Consider the following 17,774-nt stretch of genomic DNA (forward strand, 5'->3'; position numbering starts at 1 on the left):
TTACACTGCCCACACTTGGATGGTCCTCAGGAATCATCCATGAGCCTGTTAGATGGGGTGATGGGGTACAGATACAAACACAGGATTAAAGCAAGTTTGGAATTGGGACATTGAGGTGACTGGTGACCATTGCCAGGTGTATGAAAGAAGCTGGATGAGTTGAGAGGAACTCACAGGCATTTCCAACACCACAGAAAACCAGAGCCTTGCAATTAAAGCAATAGCACTTGGCACCAGACCCAAAACACAAAACAGTCACACTGACCACAGGAAAAGTCTTGAAAAACATTTGAGAAAGATCGACCAGGTCCCAGGGGTCAGGGCTCAGCCATTCTGGTGATGAACAAGCATCAAGGGCTGACATGGCACCAGAGCCACCTCCACATGGCCCTCACCACCTGGAACCAGCGTCTCCAAGTCTTCCCTTCACCAGCCTCCAGGGACAGGGACCTGCACTGGTTGTTTCCTTCACAGCTGTGTCAGTGATGGCCCTTCGTGGGGTCCCAAACACCCGCAGAAACTTGGGGTTTGCTTCTGCCTTTCACTTCATTAGAGGTTTGTTCATTCTCTCAGTAGCTGCAGTTCAGGCTCATGGCACCAGAGGGCTCATTAACATCGAAAATGCTCTTACAAGCCAAGGCTCTGTGCAGCATTTTCCTAGAGGCTTGGAGTCTGGTGTGGATGATTAGAGAGATTTCAGGAATAGCCAAACAGAGAGCATTTTCATAATAAAGAGCAATAGACCTAAATATCTTCTATTTCCTTGCCCCTGTCCCTCCTCCACATTTCCAGAAGAGGTGGTATCAGCAATCTCCAATTATGATTGATCTGGAGTATTTCCTCATGTAGACAAAACAACATGTCAGAAAAGTGGGTACCTGACACACCACTTGAGACAGGAGACAGGCCAGGACAGCTCAAGAGGAGTCACACTCCTCTGTTCCAAGAGGTGGGTGTTCCTGGCAATCTCAGGTGCCACAACACAGTGATACTTGTGTTCAGGAGCTGGTCAAGTGACCCATCTCCTGTTCTGTAATGGTGTCTGAGTTTGCTCAGGTCACCCCTGACTTGAGCCCCATCCACTGCTGGGTGTTCTCCAGACTCCTGCCTTCAGGAACCAAGTCCCAGGAGACCTTGCTGGTGAAGATGGAGGCAAAGTAGCCATGGAGAACCTCAGTCCCATCTGATTCTACTCTTATGAAGTTCAGCAGCAGGCCCACACTCACCCTGTCTGTTTTTTCACTGCAAGTGAAGCTCTGTCAGCTCATCTTGCTGCCCTCAGCCTCCTCTTCAGGTATCAAGTCCGAGGCAGCTTTGTCATCATCCCCACATCCATGGACAAGGTTTCTAAATTCGTCCTTTGCAGCTTCCCCTGCTTCCACCTCCTGTGTGCTGCCTTTTGCCCTGCAGCTCCATCAGGGCAGAGAAGCAGCCTCATGAGATAAATGTTTCTGTTCATGGGTACTTGGAGAGATCATTGTTGTGCTTGGAGCAGCCTGTCCTGTAAAGATTATCAGATTTCCTGAGCTCCTTCACCCTTCGGACCTCCTTCCATGTCACCACTTTGCCCACCATTCCCCATTATTTCCAAGTCTTCCCCTCTGGATCCCACCAGCCTGTGCTGTGCTGCTGGCCTTCCTCCCTCCCCTCTGGTGCCTGGGACCCCACTGTGTCCTGGTCACGACAGCCAAGGTGGACACTGATGTTCACATCCCTTACCAGTTCTTTTTTTTTCCCAGTTCCAGATTCAGGTGAGCATCACCCTTGTTGGCCCACCAGAGAGCCACATTAAGAAGTTGTCCCAAGATCCTCTAGAATGTTGGCACCTACAGCTTTGCCTGGCCAGTGAATGTCAGGGCAATTGCAGTTCCCCATAGGAACCTGCTCAGAGTACAGCTGAACAGTGTGTGTGTGCAGGGCTGGCACACAGCAGTATCCTCTCACAGCCAGGCTCCTGCCAGAGACCTGCAGGACCAGCAGAGCAGGGGCTGGGCTGTGCCCCTGTGCACTGGACACCCCATAGAAGGTCAGTCATCATGGACTGGCCCCTCACAACCACCATTTCCAGCACTGGCCACTCACCCACAGAGGTTGTTCTTCCCTCCATGGATGGACACTCATTGGATAGTTCAGCAGTCCATGTTTGCTTTGTACAGATGAGATGTGAGCATGCACATCATGTATGTGAGGTGACATGACCATGAGCCAGCACTGTGCCCTTGTGGCCAGGAACGCCAATGGCATCCTGGGGTGTATTAGAAGGGGGTGGTCAGTAGATCGAGAGGTTCTCCTTTCTCTCTACTCTTCTCTGGTGAGACCACATCTGGAATATTGTGTCCAGTTCTGGGCCCCTCAGCTCCAGCAGGACAGGGAACTGATGGAGAGGGTCCAGCGTAGGGCAACAAAGATGATGAAGGGAGTGGAGCACCTCCCTTATGAAGAAAGGCTGAGGGAGCTCGTTCTCTTTAGTCTGGAGAAAAGGAGACTGAGGGGTGACCTTATTAATGCTTATAAATATATAAAGGGTGAGTGTCAGGAGGATGGAGCCAGGCTCTTCTTGGTGGCAAACAATGATAGGACAAGGGGTAATGGGATCAAGCTGGAACACAAGAGGTTCCACTTAAATTTGAGAAAAAACTTCTTCTCAGTAAGGGTGACAGACACTGGAACAGGCTGCCCAGGGGGTTGTGGAGTCTTCTTCTCTGGAGACATTCAAAACCCGCCTGGACATGTTCCTGTGTGACCTCACCAAGGCGTTCCTGCTCCAGAAGGGGGATTGGACTAGATAATCTTTTGAGGTTCCTTCCAATCCCAAACATACTGTGACACTGTGATACTGTGATACTGTGCTGTTGCCTATTGGAATGGGTCTGTGTGGTGTGGGCTGTTTCCATCTTTGTTTCCCTGCAGACACCTGGATTTAGTGCTTTGCCATGGGCTGACTCCACCTTGGGCCATGTCTCACTCTGTGGGCTCCAGTCACTGCCCACCTCAGGCACACACCGTCCATGTGTATCTCATGGGCTCTCCAGGCAGCTCCAGATTCCTCTCCTGGAGGATTATCCTCTGTCCCATCATGCTCTGGGACAGCCCAGCCTGACTGTATCTCATGACCACTCCCCTTCTCCACTGTCAAGAGACAACAAGGGTTGTGTCTTAAACCACAACTCTGTTGTCTATGAGCTACTAACGTGACAACGAGCTTTGACCTCAGGCCCTTTTGAGTGAAATTCCTGGGCCTGTTGTTGAGATCAGCTTTAGAAGAACAACCAAATATTGAGCAACTGCATAGAAGAGATGTCATTTTATTACAAAGATTCTATGGGAGACCAAGCTCTGACACAGTGTTCGGAAAACATTTATACAGGTTTCAGGTATTTTAAAAATAATAATAATGGCTACATTTCTCAGGATAGTCAGCCAAACACAAACAATTATGTACGAACATAAAAACCATAAATAACAATATGGGTAATGCCATCAAAGTAAAAGGGATAAAACAAGGTACAGGCCTGCATTGGGATACAAATAGACATCATTTGTGGACAGTGATGGAAAGCTGATCAGTATAGACAAACACCAAAGAAATCACTTTCCTAATGGACTCCTTGAGCTCCTGGTTCCTCATGCTGTGATGAGGGGGTTCACTGCTGGAGGCACCACTGAGTACAGAACAGACACCACCAGGTCCAGGGAAGGAGAGGATATAGAGAGGGGCTTCAGGTGGGCAAACATGACAGTGCTGAGGAACAGGGAGACCACGGCCAGGTGAGGGAGGCAGGTGGAAAAGGCTTTGTGCCGTCCCTGCTCAGAGGGGATCCTCAGCACGGCCCTCAAGATCTGCACATAGGACACCACAATGAACACAAAACAGCCAAATACTACTAAGAGACTAAAGACAATAAGCCCAAGTTCCCTGAGGTAGGAGTGTGAGCAGGAGAGCTTGAGGATCTGGGGGATTTCACAGAAGAACTGGCCCAGGGCATTGCCCTTGCACAGGGGCAGTGAAAATGTATTGGCCGTGTGCAGCAGAGCATTGAGAAACCCAGTGGCCCAGGCAGCTGCTGCCATGTGGACACAAGCTCTGCTGCCCAGGAGGGTCCCATAGTGCAGGGGTTTGCAGATGGCAATATAGCGGTCGTACGACATGACGGTGAGAAGAAAATACTCGGTTGAAATGGAAAAGAGAAACAAAAACAGCTGCGCAACACATCCTATGTAAGAGATGGCCCTGGTGTTCCAGAGGGAATTGGCCATGGACTTGGGGAGAATGTTGGAGATGGAGCCCAGGTCGAGGAGGGCGAGGTTGAGCAGGAAGAAGTACATGGAGGTGTGCAGGTGCTGGTCCCAGGCTATGGTGGTGATGATGAGGCCGTTGCCCAGGAGGGCAGCCAGGTAGATGCCCAGGAAGAGCCAGAAGTGCAAGAGCTGCAGCTCCCGTGTGTCTGTGAAGGGCAGGAGGAGGAACTGGGTGATGGAGCTGCTGTTGGACATTGGCTGCCTGTGGGCATGAGGACCTGTGCAAGGAGGAAAAGGCAGTGACAAGTTAGAGAATAAACAGGCTGTTTCTCATGGAATACTCCTTCACCGATGGAGGGATGTTTCAGCTCATTCTCTCTTTCTACTAACTGAGAAAAACTGCTCATCACTGTTTAAAATGCAGCTTGGGCATCTGGTTTCCATGAACAGACCTTTGAGGTAAGATCCACTGAACTCGTTTCAGAACAAAAACTGACCCACATCCCCACCCCAACCCCAGAGAGCAAGAGCACCAGGGACAGGTGGAGAAACAGGGAAGGACACTGCAGTGCTACCAGAAAATAAAGCAAGGACAGACAGGCAGACAGGCATGCTGTGGAACTTTCTCCTTACCCGTCTGTGCTGCTGCCACTCACATAATGACACTGGAGAGCAAGTACTTTTAGCACCTTTTTTGTGTACCCCGTTCCAGGAACCCTTCACCTGGAGGTCCAGCTGCTGAGGTGGAGACTCGTGACCTGGAGCCCATGGCTTTGGGGCAGAGGGTCTGCTGGGGAGGAGAGGAGACCAGGGGTTGCATTGGGAAATGTGTCTGCACTGCAGGGGATGGCAGGGGGGCCTGAATCCCCTCCCCAGCATTTCTGGTCCATCTCCCTCTCCCTGCTCATGTCTGTGCTGCCTGCAGCTGTGTGTCTGTCCCTGGTCTGCTCCCTGTCAGTGTCACAGACCCCGTCCCACCCGCTGTGTGCTCAGCTCTGTCCTGCTCACACCTCCTGGCACTGCCCAGGGGCAGCTCTGTGTGTGCAGGGGCTCAGGAGCAGCTCAGACACGTCCTAACGAGAACTGGGGTCTCAGTGTCTTCTCCAAAGAGAGAAATAAATCCCCATCTCCACTACACACCCAGACGAGCAAGAGTGGAAAACTCAAAGCACAGACTCTTTCCCTTGCAGCTGTTCCTGTGTTGATGCTGTTGTTCAGAAGGACCCTCTGTCATGTCAGTGGGGGGATCTGGAGCTCTGAGCAGCCCTGACCCACACAGCTCCCTTCAACCCCACAAGCTCCCTGCCTGCCCTGCCGGGGGTCGCTCCTTCCCCCCACAGCTGCTGCCATGGGATCTCCCGGGCAGGCTGAGCGCTGACCCTGGTAGGCGGCAGAGTCCCTGCCCGGCACAGCCCTGGGGTGCAGGGACCCTGCTCTGCAGGACAGCCCTGGGCACCCCTGGGTGCTCACCCGGCTTCACAGCTGGACAACATGGCCTGACAAGAGCCCCGTCCTTACAGATCCCACACGCTGTGCCTGTGCCAGTTTCAGAAGATGCCTCCAGGAGCTGCAGCTGCACTGCCCTGCACCAGAGACTTACCATGGCAAGGGCTGCAAAGGTTTCTCCTCCAGTGAGCTCTCAGTCATCCTCCAGTCCTGAGCACCTTTAATCTCTCTCTGCCTTGCTCGTCTGCTGAGATCCCCAGGCAGAGCCCTCAGCCCTGCTGCGTGTGCAGAGGAGCTGCTCCTGGGCAGAGCTGTCTCTCTGCAGCGCTGCCGCTGCCATGAGCTCCCTGTGTCCCAGGAGCCCAGCCCAGCTCAGCAGCACAGGAGCAGCACAAGGCGCTTTAATGACCCCTCTGGTGGGTTTGGTGCTGAGTCCATGAATCTCAGACCCTGGAGGAAGGTGATGAAACTTCTCAGGAAGTTAAAGTTAGATGTAAACTCCAAAGTTTGTTGTGTTGTTAATTGGTCCCACTGAGGGAACCTACTGAGAAACAATATCCAGGTTTGGTTAGAAAAGAAAACTGGAGGTCAGGAAAAGCAAAGTAAAGATATCTCTGATGCTGAGGAAACCTGGTTGTGTTTCTTTAACCAAAAGCCAAGCCCTGACCTTGTACCATGGGAAGTCAGATCCTGTCCACTTTGGGCCATTATTTCTTTCTCATGCAGTTTTTCACTATGCAGAAACCTCCACCACCTCTGAAACCGCCCTTCAAGCACTCTCAGGCTACTCCTGCACTGCTGCAGCCTCCCCAGCGCTGCTGGGCCAAAGCAGCCCAGGTCCCTCAGCACCCCACACCATGTGCACAAGGTGCTGAACCTGCCTTGGCACAGCCCTGCACTCTGCAGTTCCTCCCTGCTTCTCCAGACTGGGAAGCCGCACACTGGCACACACCCGTGTGTGTGGGTCACACCAGTGCTGAACCGAATGGGATGAGAACTGCAGGTGTCTGGGTCCCCACGCTCCTCCTCATGCAGCCCCGTGTGCAGCTGCCTTGTTCATGGTGAGCGTGCACCACGGGCTGCTGTGGGGACCTTGTAGTGTCCAGGCCCTTCTCCTCAGGGTCACTGCTCAGCGTGTCAGGTCCTGCTCTGTTCTGATTGATGGGGTTATTGCCCCCGCTATACATCACTGCCCATTTCTCCTTCCACAAATTAAGAGTTTTCTGTTGGGTAAATCCCAGATTTTCTCAAGGTCTTGTCTCTCCCTGGACTGAAGCTCCATTTGTTCAGCTGTAAAAGTTTGCATGCAGATCGTTTATCCTGATGGGGGTGTATCTCCCAACATAACAGCATGAGGACTTATAGGACACTATAAATACCATCTCCTGGAGAAACTGTGGGGACCTGTGCATCTGGTGCTCATAATGCCAGAGGTCTGGAGTCAAAGAGAGAGTTTCTGTTCATGTGGGAGAGCAGCAGGAATGTGTGGAGCTCTGCCTGGGGACAGACAATGTCAGCTGAACGTTGAGGAGTCAGCATGAGAGGGCAGAACAACGTGGGCAATGTTGTGGTCACTGGACATCGGCTACAGGCCCATTGATCAGGAACTGGAATGAGATGAGGCCTCCTTCAGACAAATGAAAGAAGCCTCGTGTTTCCAGGGCCGTGTCCTCATGGTAGACCTGACATATCCCAATATCTGCAAGGAACCGGCCATCCAGGAGGGTTTGGAACCCATTGACAACATCTTCCTGACACGGGTGACTGAGGAGTCAGTGGGGTGAGGTGCCCTGTGGGACTTCACACTTAGAAACCAGAAAGAGTTGGTCAGGATGGAACAGTCAGGGATGGGAAAGTGGAGCTGAGGCTCCTGGGAGATGAGAACAAGGCCAAGAGCAGGATTTCAGGAGAGCAGGATTTGGCCTGCTGAGGGACCTGCTTGGGTCCTATGGGATATGAGCTTGGTGTCTGCAGTGCTTTTCTCTCCCATCTCCTCCCTCCTGTCTCCCACCTGCTGTTGTGCAGCGTTTTTTACCCTTTCTCAAACACAATATCCCAAAGGTGCTGCCAGCATCACTGAGTGGCTCAGATTGGGCAAGGAGTGGGTCCATCTTGGAGCAGCTGAAATCAGCTCTGTCTGACGTTGGTCCGACTCCTGTAGTCTTCTCAGAGTGGTGACAACTGTAGCACACCCGCACTCACGACCAGTTCCAAGACTTTGCCATGTAAACCCAGTACAGGCTAACAGTGTGTTGGCTGTTACAAACTACTTGATCATGGAGAAGAAATGTAAACTATCTTCTGTCAGTAACCTGAGGAAGTCACCAGTCAATGAGCATGTTCCTGTGGGGAACTGTAATTGCTCTGACACTCACTGGCCAGGAAAAGCTGCAGCTGCCAACACTCCAAAGGATCTAGGGCCAACTGGTTAACATGTCTGCCTGGTGGGCCAATGAGAGTGATGCTCACATGGTTCCGGAATTGGAAAACAAGGAAACCCAGGTGAGGGATGTGAACATCAGTGTCCACCTTGGCTGTTGTGACCAGGACACAGTGGGGTCCCAGGCACCAGAGGGGAGGGAGGAAGGCCAGCAGCAGAGCACAGGCTGGTGGGATCCAGAGGGGAAGACTTTGACATACTGGGGGATGGTGGGCAAAGTGGAGACATGGAAGTAGATCTGAAGGGTGAAGGAGCTCAGGACATCTGATAATGCTTACAAGACAGGCTGCTCCAAGCACAACAATGATCTCTCCAAGTATCCATGAACAAAAACATTTATCTTGTGAGGATGCTCATGTGCACTCATGGAGCTGCAGGGCAGCAAAGGCAGCACACAGGAGGTGGAAGCAGGGGAAGCTGCAAAGGAGGAATTTAGAAACCTTGTCCATGGATGCAGGGATGATGACAAAGCTGCCCTGCACTTCCTGCATGGGAAGAACAGCAAGATGAAGTGACAGAGCTTCACTTGCAGTAAGAGAACAGACAGGTTGAACGTGGGCCTGCTGCTGAACTTCATAAGAGTAGAATCAGACGGGACTGAGGTTCTTCATGGCTTCTTTGCCTCCATCTTCACCAGCAAGGTCTCCTGGGACTTGGTTCCTGAAGGCAGGAGTCTGGAGAACACCCAGCAGTGGATGGGGCTCAAGTCAGGGGTGACCTGAGCAAACTCAGACACCGTTACAGAACAGGAGATGGGTCACTTGACCAGCTCCTTGAACACAAGTATCGCTGTGCTGTGGCATCTGAGATTGCCAGGGACACCCATCTCTTGGGTGAGAGGAGTGTGACTCCTCTTAAGCTGTCCTGGGCTGTCTCCTCACTCACATGGTGATTTAGGCACCCCCTTTTGTGACATATTCATTCTTTATCAGGAGATGCTCCTCACCAATACGAACTGGAGGCTGCTGAGACCACCTGTTCTGGAAAGGGAGGGGAGTGTGAACAAGAAAGCAAATAGAAGACATTTGGCTTTGTTGCTATTTATTATGGAAATGATCTCTGTCTATTCCTGAAATCCCTCTAATCATCCACATCAGACTCGAAAGCTTTAGGAAAATGATGCACAGAACCTTGGCTTGTAAGAGCATTTTAGATCTTAGTGAGCCCTCTGCTGCCATGATCCTGAACTGCAGATACTGAAAGAATGAACAAACCTCTGATGACGTTAAAAGCAGAAGAAAACCGCAAGTTTCTGAGAGTGTTTGGACCCCATGAAGGGCCATCACTGACACAGCTGTGAAGGATACAACCAGTACAGGTTCCTGTCCCTGGAGACTGGTGAAGCAAAGACGTGGAGATGCTGGTTCCAGGTGGTGAGGGCCATGTGGAGGTGGCTCTGATGCCATGTCAGCCCCTGATGCTCGTTCATCACCAGAATGGCTGAGCCCTGACCTCTGGGACCTGGTAGATTTTCCTTCAATGTCTTTTAAGGCTTTCCCTGTGGTCAGTGTGAGTGTTTTGTGTTTTGGGGTGGGTTTTATGTCAAGTGCTGTTGCTTTAACTGCAAGGCTCTGGTTTTCTGTGGAGTTGGAAATGCCTGTGAGCTCCTCACATCTCATCCAGCTTCTTTCATACACCTGGCAATGGTCACCAATCACCTCAATGTCCCCTTTCCTCTCTTGCTTGAATCCTCTATTTGGATCCACACCTCATCACTCCAGGAGGTTCATGGATCCACCAGGTTCATGGATGATTCCTGAGGACCATCCAAGTGTGGGCAGTGTAAGAGAGGAGCAGAGCAGGGTCAGCTCATGGGCCATGACTGAGCACAGCCACCCCAGCAGCAGCCGTTCCCCATCTCCCAGGCACAGCCATGCCCACAGCATGCAAATGGCACTGCCATACATGATTAGCCCAAGAGAGGCCTTTCTTCCTTCCCTATTCCCAGGAAAATCTTCCTCCTGTTGCTCCTCCACCTGCAGACATCAACTGCTTTCCATTGCTGGGCTCAGACATGGCTGGAAGGGTTCACTGAAGCCATCAGCCATCTCATTGCTTCTCCCTGACATGCCCTGACCCTCTCCCACACCTACAATGGCCAATCACGGCTGCTCAGGCCTCCTGCTCTTCAGAAGAGGCCTCGAGCTTCTTGGATCTTCCTGGTGTTTATTATGAACTTCCTCGCTCTCTCCAGAGTTCATGGTTACATGTCGTGTCCATAACAGCCCCTTTATGACCATGATTCACTAAATGGTTGTGTTTGTATGATCATTTGTGCAGAAAGGGCAGTCACAGGACAGCACCCAATATGTCAAAACTGATGCCCAGTGAAATGCCGTAAAGCCCCGATGAGTTCCCCTGTGTCTGTGTCTCTCCTGGAAGGAGTCTGTCCCGAGAAGGGGATCCAGCTCCTGCCACTCTCTGCAGAGGCACATGAGCAGTGTCCATCACCTGGGGACACAAAGGGTGACGTTTGCCAGACCACCCTTCATCTGAACCACTTAGATGTGTGCTTGTGGATGAGGTATGGAGCCTTATAGTGCAAATACCTATTTAATTGTCATTGCCAGAGGGGCGACCAATGATGCAGTTTACTATTTTATAGATATTTAAATATAAGCATATAAAAGTGACATTCCTAGACAAATTGCACAAACACTGGAAGGATTATTCATGCCTTTTAACATGATTATCCTCAGAAGGCCACCAGCTTTGCATCTCAGGAAATGGGATCCAGAGTCCAAGGGCAGGATGGTTTGGGCTCTGTGCTGAGATCTGGAAACTGAAAAGTGCTCCCATCTCCCAGCCCCCTGCCCTCCTCAGTGAGGGTGTGAGACATTCTGCCAGCCAGGGCTGAACTCACAGCCATGACCAGTATCTTATGTCCAACTGCAGCCAATGGTGTCCTGCCAGCTCAGGATTGGAGCTTCCATTGCTAGACGTGTTTAAAAGACGTGGAGATGTGGCGATTAGGGACATGGTTTAGTGGTAGAATGGGCAGTGTTTGATTTACGGTTGGACTCCATGTTCTTAATGGTCATTTTTAGCATCAATGATTCTATGATTCTCTGATTTGGAGCAGCTCCTCTGCACACGCAGCAGGGCTGAGGGCTCTGCCTGCAGCACCGAGGGCACAGGAGCCAGGCACAGAGAGGGAAACGCAGTCTGGGCTGGGAGGATGCTGAGAGGTCACTGGAAATGAAATCCTCTCAGATATGAAGCCTGTGGCTGCAGAGCATTGCATCTGCAAATCATGTTAGGATCTCAGAAAGCTGTCACATTGCAGAGCCTGCGAGAGATGTAAGTACAGCTCTCCGAGGTTCTCTGATCAGAGGGGAGGATGTGCTGCAGAGCAGGGATTGCTTTCTGCACTGTGAGTGACAAGACGTGAATGCTGCGTTCTCCCCAGGGTGGCTGTGGGGTGTAAATGTCAATGTGCAGGCAGGGGTGCCCAGGGCTGTCCTGCAGAGCAGGGTCCCTGCACCCCAGGGCTGTGCCGGCCAGGGACTCTGCTGCCTGCCAGGGTCAGCGCTCAGCCTGCCCGGGAGAGCCCAGCAACACTGAGGGGAGAAGCTGTGGGGTGAAGGATTGACCCCCAGCAGGGCAGGGTCCTTCTGCTGCTGGGTTCTCCGTGGGTCAGGGCTGCTCACAGCTCCAGCTCATTCCAGAATATTGACAAGAGGAGGTTTCAAGGAGAAGAAGAAGCCAAAGAGTACTACAAAGATAAGGAACCTCCCTGAGTCTGTGTTTTCAGTCTCCTGCTCTGGGGAATGAGTGGTGATTAAAGCAGTTCTTAATTTTCAACAAATACTTGAGACACATGAACTGCAGTAGGTCTTGAAGAGAACCCTGGCATGCCTTGCCTCTCCTCTGCCTATGCAGAACCAGCATCACCTTTGCTGGACACCTTACACTTAGTCTGACCTGTCCTGTTTTCCAGCCTGCAGACAGGAAGATGCCCCCAGGCAGTGCCCTGTGAACAGGCAGGATCTCAGGGCCGGGGGCTCCAAGGCGTGAAGCAGCTCCTGTGCAGCCAGAGCTCCAGTTCCTCTGCAGAGCACAGGGGCTGAGAGCAGCTGCCCGGCACTGTTGGTGTCTGGGAGGTGGCTGCACAGCTGGGGAAGGGTGACGCTGTCTGAATGCCCGGCTGCCTCTGCCCTGGCCTCTCTCACCCCCACCCTCACCGCATTTTCCTTCTTGCTCCCCTGCTCTGGGTCACTGCTCTTGGGATCTTGTTCTTGCTGTCAGGCTCTCTGGGGATGGCAGTTTCAGCTGCAGAGTCACAGCCTGATCTTGGGGGTCCTTTCCTGCAGGTATGTCCATGGGCACACGTGTCCCAGCTTTGCTCTGACCTGTGGGCTGTGGGCAATGCAGTCTGTGGGGCTGGGGAATGAGCTGTGTGTGTCCTGGGCTAAACGTTGGGTACTGAGACCTTTAGGAAAGGATGAGACCTGTCATGGTCTGAGGTGGGTCCCTCTGCTCTCAGCAGTGCCTGGTGGCTCTTCAGGGTAACATGGGAGTGTGATTAGCCCCCATCTCAGAAAGGTGCCAGCCCAGGGCAGCTGGAGCAGGACAGAGGGACAGAGCAGCTGCCCTCACTCTGCACTGACCCACAGGCAACCTCTTGTTATAGTTGAATTAGTTTTACATCTTATAGTTGAATTAGTTTTTGCAAGATGTATTCGGTTTTGCAAACTGTATCTAAGACTCTTGGTTTTGTAAACTGTATCCAAGATGCTGTATCCAAGATTCTTACCTTATCCTGAAGTTTTCGGACTGTATCCAAGTAGATGTGCATTCAAGCATGATCTTATATAACCATACCCTATTCTTAAAATTGACATAGATCTATGACATATTCTCTTAAAACAGGTAACTTAGAAATAACTGATAAACATGAGAATGTTACTTAGCATCGCTTAGATAGACAGTTTGTGTTAGAATAGGTGTGTAATATGCTAATGGTTGTCAAGAGTTGTAATGAATATATATGTAACTAAATTGTATAAATGTAGTGGACTTTGAATCAGTGGTTGAAGCTTTGGGTGCGAACCCCTGGTTTCCCAGCGCTGGAATAAAAGCACCGCATATAACTACGTCCGTGGTTATTTGTCCTTTTTGCTAACACCCTGGTCTCGCAGGACTCGCTCTGTTCTCCCTGAGTGCAGCAGAAATGCTGAGGGTTTCTGGCACCCAGCAACACTCTGCAGTGAATATGGGGGATATGTAAAAAAACCTGGAACTCCTAAACTGCCTTCACCATCTCTGTTCCCTGTCACTGGGAAAGCAAGTGCTGACAGCCCTTCTGTGTTAGCAGAACCAGGACAGTCCCCACCGTTCCCTGGCCCCACTTCTGCAGAGCTGGGCTGACTTATCGATGGTCCATGGGCAGAGTCCCTGCTCTTGGCTGCACATTTTCCAGCCCCAAGCAGGGCTGCAGCCACAGTGCTGAAAAAAGTACTCCTAGAAAAACACAAGAGTGTCTGTGTGTGACAGGGGAGGGTCTGTGGGACTTCGTTTGATATTTGTCAGAGAACTCTGCCCTGGATTCTCACTGTCTTTTTTTTTTTCTCATGACAGTGCCCCATGTTCAGGAAGAGGAAATGTCCAACAGCAGCTGCATCACCCAGTTCCTCCTCCTGCCCTTCACAGACACACGGGAGCTGCAGCTCTTGCACTTCTGGCTCTTCCTGGGCATCTACCTGGCTGCCCTCCTGGGCAACGGCCTCATCATCACCACCATAGCCTGGGACCAGCACCTGCACACCCCCATGTACTTCTTCCTGCTCAACCTCGCCCTCCTCGACCTGGGCTCCATCTCTATCACTGTCCCCAAATCCATGGCCAACTCTCTCTGGGATTCAAGGGTCATTTCCTTTGCAGGATGTGCTGCCCAGGTCTTCTTTGTATTTTTCTTGTTTGGTGCAGAGTTTTTTCTTCTCACAGTCATGTCCTACGACCGCTACGTTGCCATCTGCAAACCCCTGCACTACGGGACCCTCCTGGGCAGCAGAGCTTGTGTCCACATGGCAGCAGCTGCCTGGGCCACTGGGTTTCTCAGTGCTGTGCTGCACACGGCCAATACATTTTCACTGCCCCTGTGCAAGGGCAATGCCCTGGGACAGTTCTTCTGTGAAATCCCCCAGATCCTCAAGCTCTCCTGCTCACACTCCTACCTCAGGGAACTTGGGCTTATTGTCTTTAGTCTGTTAATAGGTTTTGGCTGTTTTGTGTTCATTGTGGTGTCCTATGTGCAGATCTTGAGGGCCGTGCTGAGGATCCCCTCTGAGCAGGGACGGCACAAAGCCTTTTCCACCTGCCTCCCTCACCTGGCCGTGATCTCCCTGTTTGTGAGCACTGCCATGTTTGCCCACCTGAAGCCCTCCTCCATCTCTTCTCCATCCATGGACCTGGTGGTGTCTGTTCTGTACTCGGTGGTGCCTCCAGCAGTGAACCCCCTCATCTACAGCATGAGGAACCAGGAGCTCAAGGATGCCCTGTGCAAACTCATATCCCTCTGGTTTATGAAGCAATAAACTGGCCATCTTCTTCTATATAGGAGTTTTAATGTAGCTCATTACAAGCCCCGCCTGTCAACTGGATTTTGTGGTGATGTTGGTTGTTTTCTTATTGTGATAATCTTGTCAACCCCTTTCTAATTCACTGTTGGGTTTTCTTTTATAACTGTTGGCTGCTTAAATGAGCAGCAGTGCTCTCCTTCTCTCTAAACAGAATAAAAGGCTCTTTAGTGACTTGTTTTTCACTATATCCTTTCTGCAAGGGCTTTTTGGAGATGCAGGGACAGTTCCTGTGTACATGGGTAGGAGGAAAAAGAGCTCTCGCATGGCAGCCCTGCCAGGGAGCAGCAGCGCTTGTTCTTCCAGAGCTGTTCTGGTTCCACTCCACACTCTCCTTCCCATCTCTGGTGTTGGTGCAAGGCCTGAGTGCTCTGGCAGCTTGGTCACCGTCCTGCTGTGTGTCAGTGCTGTGGGTGCAGGCAGGGACAGGCAATGGGCACTGCTGTGACAGAGCTGGCCTCAGTAACAGTACTTACACAAGGAAAAGTGATCTTCTTTGGGCAGTGCATGATGGTTTATATTTTCTTGCAAAGTTTCTCTCAAGTTTATTCCTACAGAATTGTCCACAGATGAAACATCAGTGTGCAGCTGAACAGTGTGTGTGTGCAGGGCTGGCACACAGCAGTGTCCTCTCACAGCCAGGCTCCTGCCAGAGACCTGCAGGACCAGCAGAGCAGGGCTGGGCTGTGCCCCTGTGCACTGGACACCCCGTGGAAGGAGCCCCAGGTCAATCACCATGGACTGGCCCCTCACAACCACCATTTCCAGCACTGGCTTCTCACCCACAGAGGCTGTTTTCTCTCCATGGATGGACACTCAATGAATAGTTCAGCAGTCCATGTTTGCCTTGTATAGATGAGATGTGAGCACGCACATCATGTATGTGAGGTGACTTGAACCTGAGTGAGCACAAACACCATCAACTATTCCTTTCCATTCCATGAAGGCCTGTGAGACAGACGAGGTCTTGAGGTCACTTCATATTGGGACGAACAACCTATGGGAAATCAGCTGAATGCTGCACTGGGTTGTGCTTCCTTGAACTGAGGTCCTTGTGTCCATTCCTCATGACGTGGGACATGTCAGATGAGTGCAGAGCAGGTGACACAGCGTAGGGCTGAGGTGTCTCCCATCCTTTGGGAGTGGCAGCAGGAGGTCGGAGGGACACTGTGACTCCTGCCACTGTGTGTAAAAGGGACAGACTCTGTCTCTGAGCATCCCTGGGTGCATAAGGAGCCCATGAGGCCAGCTCAGACATGGATGCCTGATATTGTCTGTGTGTGACTCCAAGAACAACCCCACTGGATCAGTGAGATTCATTTCAGCTGCCTTGGACAGGATCATTGCAAGTGCTCTTGTCTGCTACATCACCCTTGCCCTTGATTCCGCATTGTGCTCCTAAAAGTGCCATAGAAACCAGAGAGGTTCTGGGTCCTTAAAAAATTCAGACCTCAAACCCATCTTCAAGAAGAGCAGGAATAGGAACTGGGATAACCACAGTCTGGCCACCCTACCTCCCTCCCTGGGAAGGGGATGGGACACGTCCTCCTGCAGCCATTTCCAGGAATGTGAGGACAAGGAAGGGATTGCTGAACCCAAAGGGACAGGGGAAAGAAAGGCATGTTGTGCACAGGGCATTTGCAAGGCTCAGACATGGTCTCCTTCTGCTCAGAGTGGTGCTGATGGGGCTCAAAAAGCAGGTGCTGGGTGGGAAGTTGGCTGAACCATCAAGCCCAAGAATCACCAGTGATACAAAGTCCTCCGTGCAGCCAGTTACTGGTGTGATCCCTCAGTGACCAGCACTTGGACAACACTGTTGAACATCTTTATTCTCCCCTTCTATGATGTAACAGAGTGAATCTTTAGCGCCTTTGAGGATGATACAAACCTGAGTGGAGGCCTTGAGTAACCTCACCTGGTTCACCCTGAGCAGGAGAGTGAGACAAGATGAGTGAGACAAGGGCTCTCTGCAAACCTGAGGTATTTTGTGATTCTGTGTTAACATAAATACAGCAGTTCTAGTGAGGAGTGCTTTTCACTCTCATTGTTAGTAGGGAATATATTTGAATAATTTGAACAAGGTGAGGAAGCGAGATGGGTGTCTGCAGCCTGTGGGAAAGACAGGCGGGGGTAGGAGTGTGTAGAGCACGGTTCAGTCTTGGTCAGGTCCTGGGTGCTAAGAAGGGGGATGGACGGGTGTGGGATTATGAGGTCAGTTGTGTCTCACACACTCATAATCCAGTCAGAATCCTGTGGCTGTGAAGGGGAAAGTGAGATCAGTTCTGTGTCTGGAGGTGACAGCCCAGCAGCAGGGACATGGCTGGGAAAGAACCTCTGCCCAAGGGCCCACAGGCCCTACCCAGGAAGAGCCCTTGGAGATGGGTTGTCATGTCCATCTCACCTGAGAACATGACGGGACATGGGCAGGGACATGGTCGTGTCTGTCAGAGAAGCTGAAAGAACAGCAGCAGTTGTGGGATTTAGAAGATCATGGGGAGGTGACTTCTCTCTGGTCAGGTAAAAGACCACAAGAAGCCTAACGGGTTGGGTTCCCTGCATGAAGGGCAGTTTATGAGATGGTCGAGCTTTTCTTGATAGTGGGAATAAGAAGGAAACAGAAAAAAAAAATATCAGAAAGTACAGGTTGGAAGGTGAGGAATGGATATGAGGAGGAAGAAATGTCACTGGAAGGGCAGTGCTGTGGGGCAAGAGGTGACCCAGAGGGAGCTGGATCAGCCCATGGTTTGTGTTCCAAAGAGCAGCCGGTGAGGGTGCAGACACAGCAGTGAAGGTGCAGAAATGCTGGGTGAGAGCAGGTGGGAAGCGAGATGGGTGTCTGCAGCCTGCAGGGAAAGAGGGGCAGGGGCAGCACCGTGTGGAACAGCCTGTGGTGGAGATGGCAAAGGGCGCTGTAAGGCTGGAAGGGACCCACAGAACCCAGGTCTGTGTCCCCTTGGCCAGGGCAGTTGTCTCTGCAATGAGGCCCAGGAGAAAACATGTTGTCCTCATGGCACTGGGGCCTCGCTGCCTCCTTGCAGCCCCATGGGGAAGCTGGAAGTTGTTGTCCCAGT

General features: G+C 51.6%; 3 protein-coding genes across 3 annotated transcripts in view; 2 read left to right on the forward strand and 1 right to left on the reverse strand.

Annotated features, from left to right (window-relative positions):
• The window catches only part of LOC308050575 (olfactory receptor 14J1-like), a gene marked incomplete at its 5' end in the record, with an annotated part of 296,725 nt that overhangs the window by 253,889 nt on the left and 25,062 nt on the right, over positions 1 to 17,774 (forward strand). The window lies entirely within an intron of this gene.
• On the reverse strand, positions 3,625 to 4,149 carry LOC308050606 (olfactory receptor 14J1-like; the record flags this gene model as incomplete). Its single annotated transcript, XM_080360766.1, has 1 exon — positions 3,625 to 4,149. One exon carries the CDS (start codon positions 4,147 to 4,149, stop codon positions 3,625 to 3,627), a length of 525 nt encoding a protein of 174 aa, XP_080216892.1.
• LOC308050732 (olfactory receptor 14A16-like) lies at positions 13,729 to 14,661 on the forward strand (the record flags this gene model as incomplete). Its single annotated transcript, XM_080360873.1, has 1 exon — positions 13,729 to 14,661. The coding sequence occupies one exon, from the start codon at positions 13,729 to 13,731 to the stop codon at positions 14,659 to 14,661; it is 933 nt and encodes a 310-aa protein (XP_080216999.1).

This window comes from Nesoenas mayeri (assembly GCF_963082525.1).
Source record: "Nesoenas mayeri genome assembly, chromosome: 29".
Taxonomy (NCBI): Eukaryota; Metazoa; Chordata; class Aves; order Columbiformes; family Columbidae; genus Nesoenas; species Nesoenas mayeri.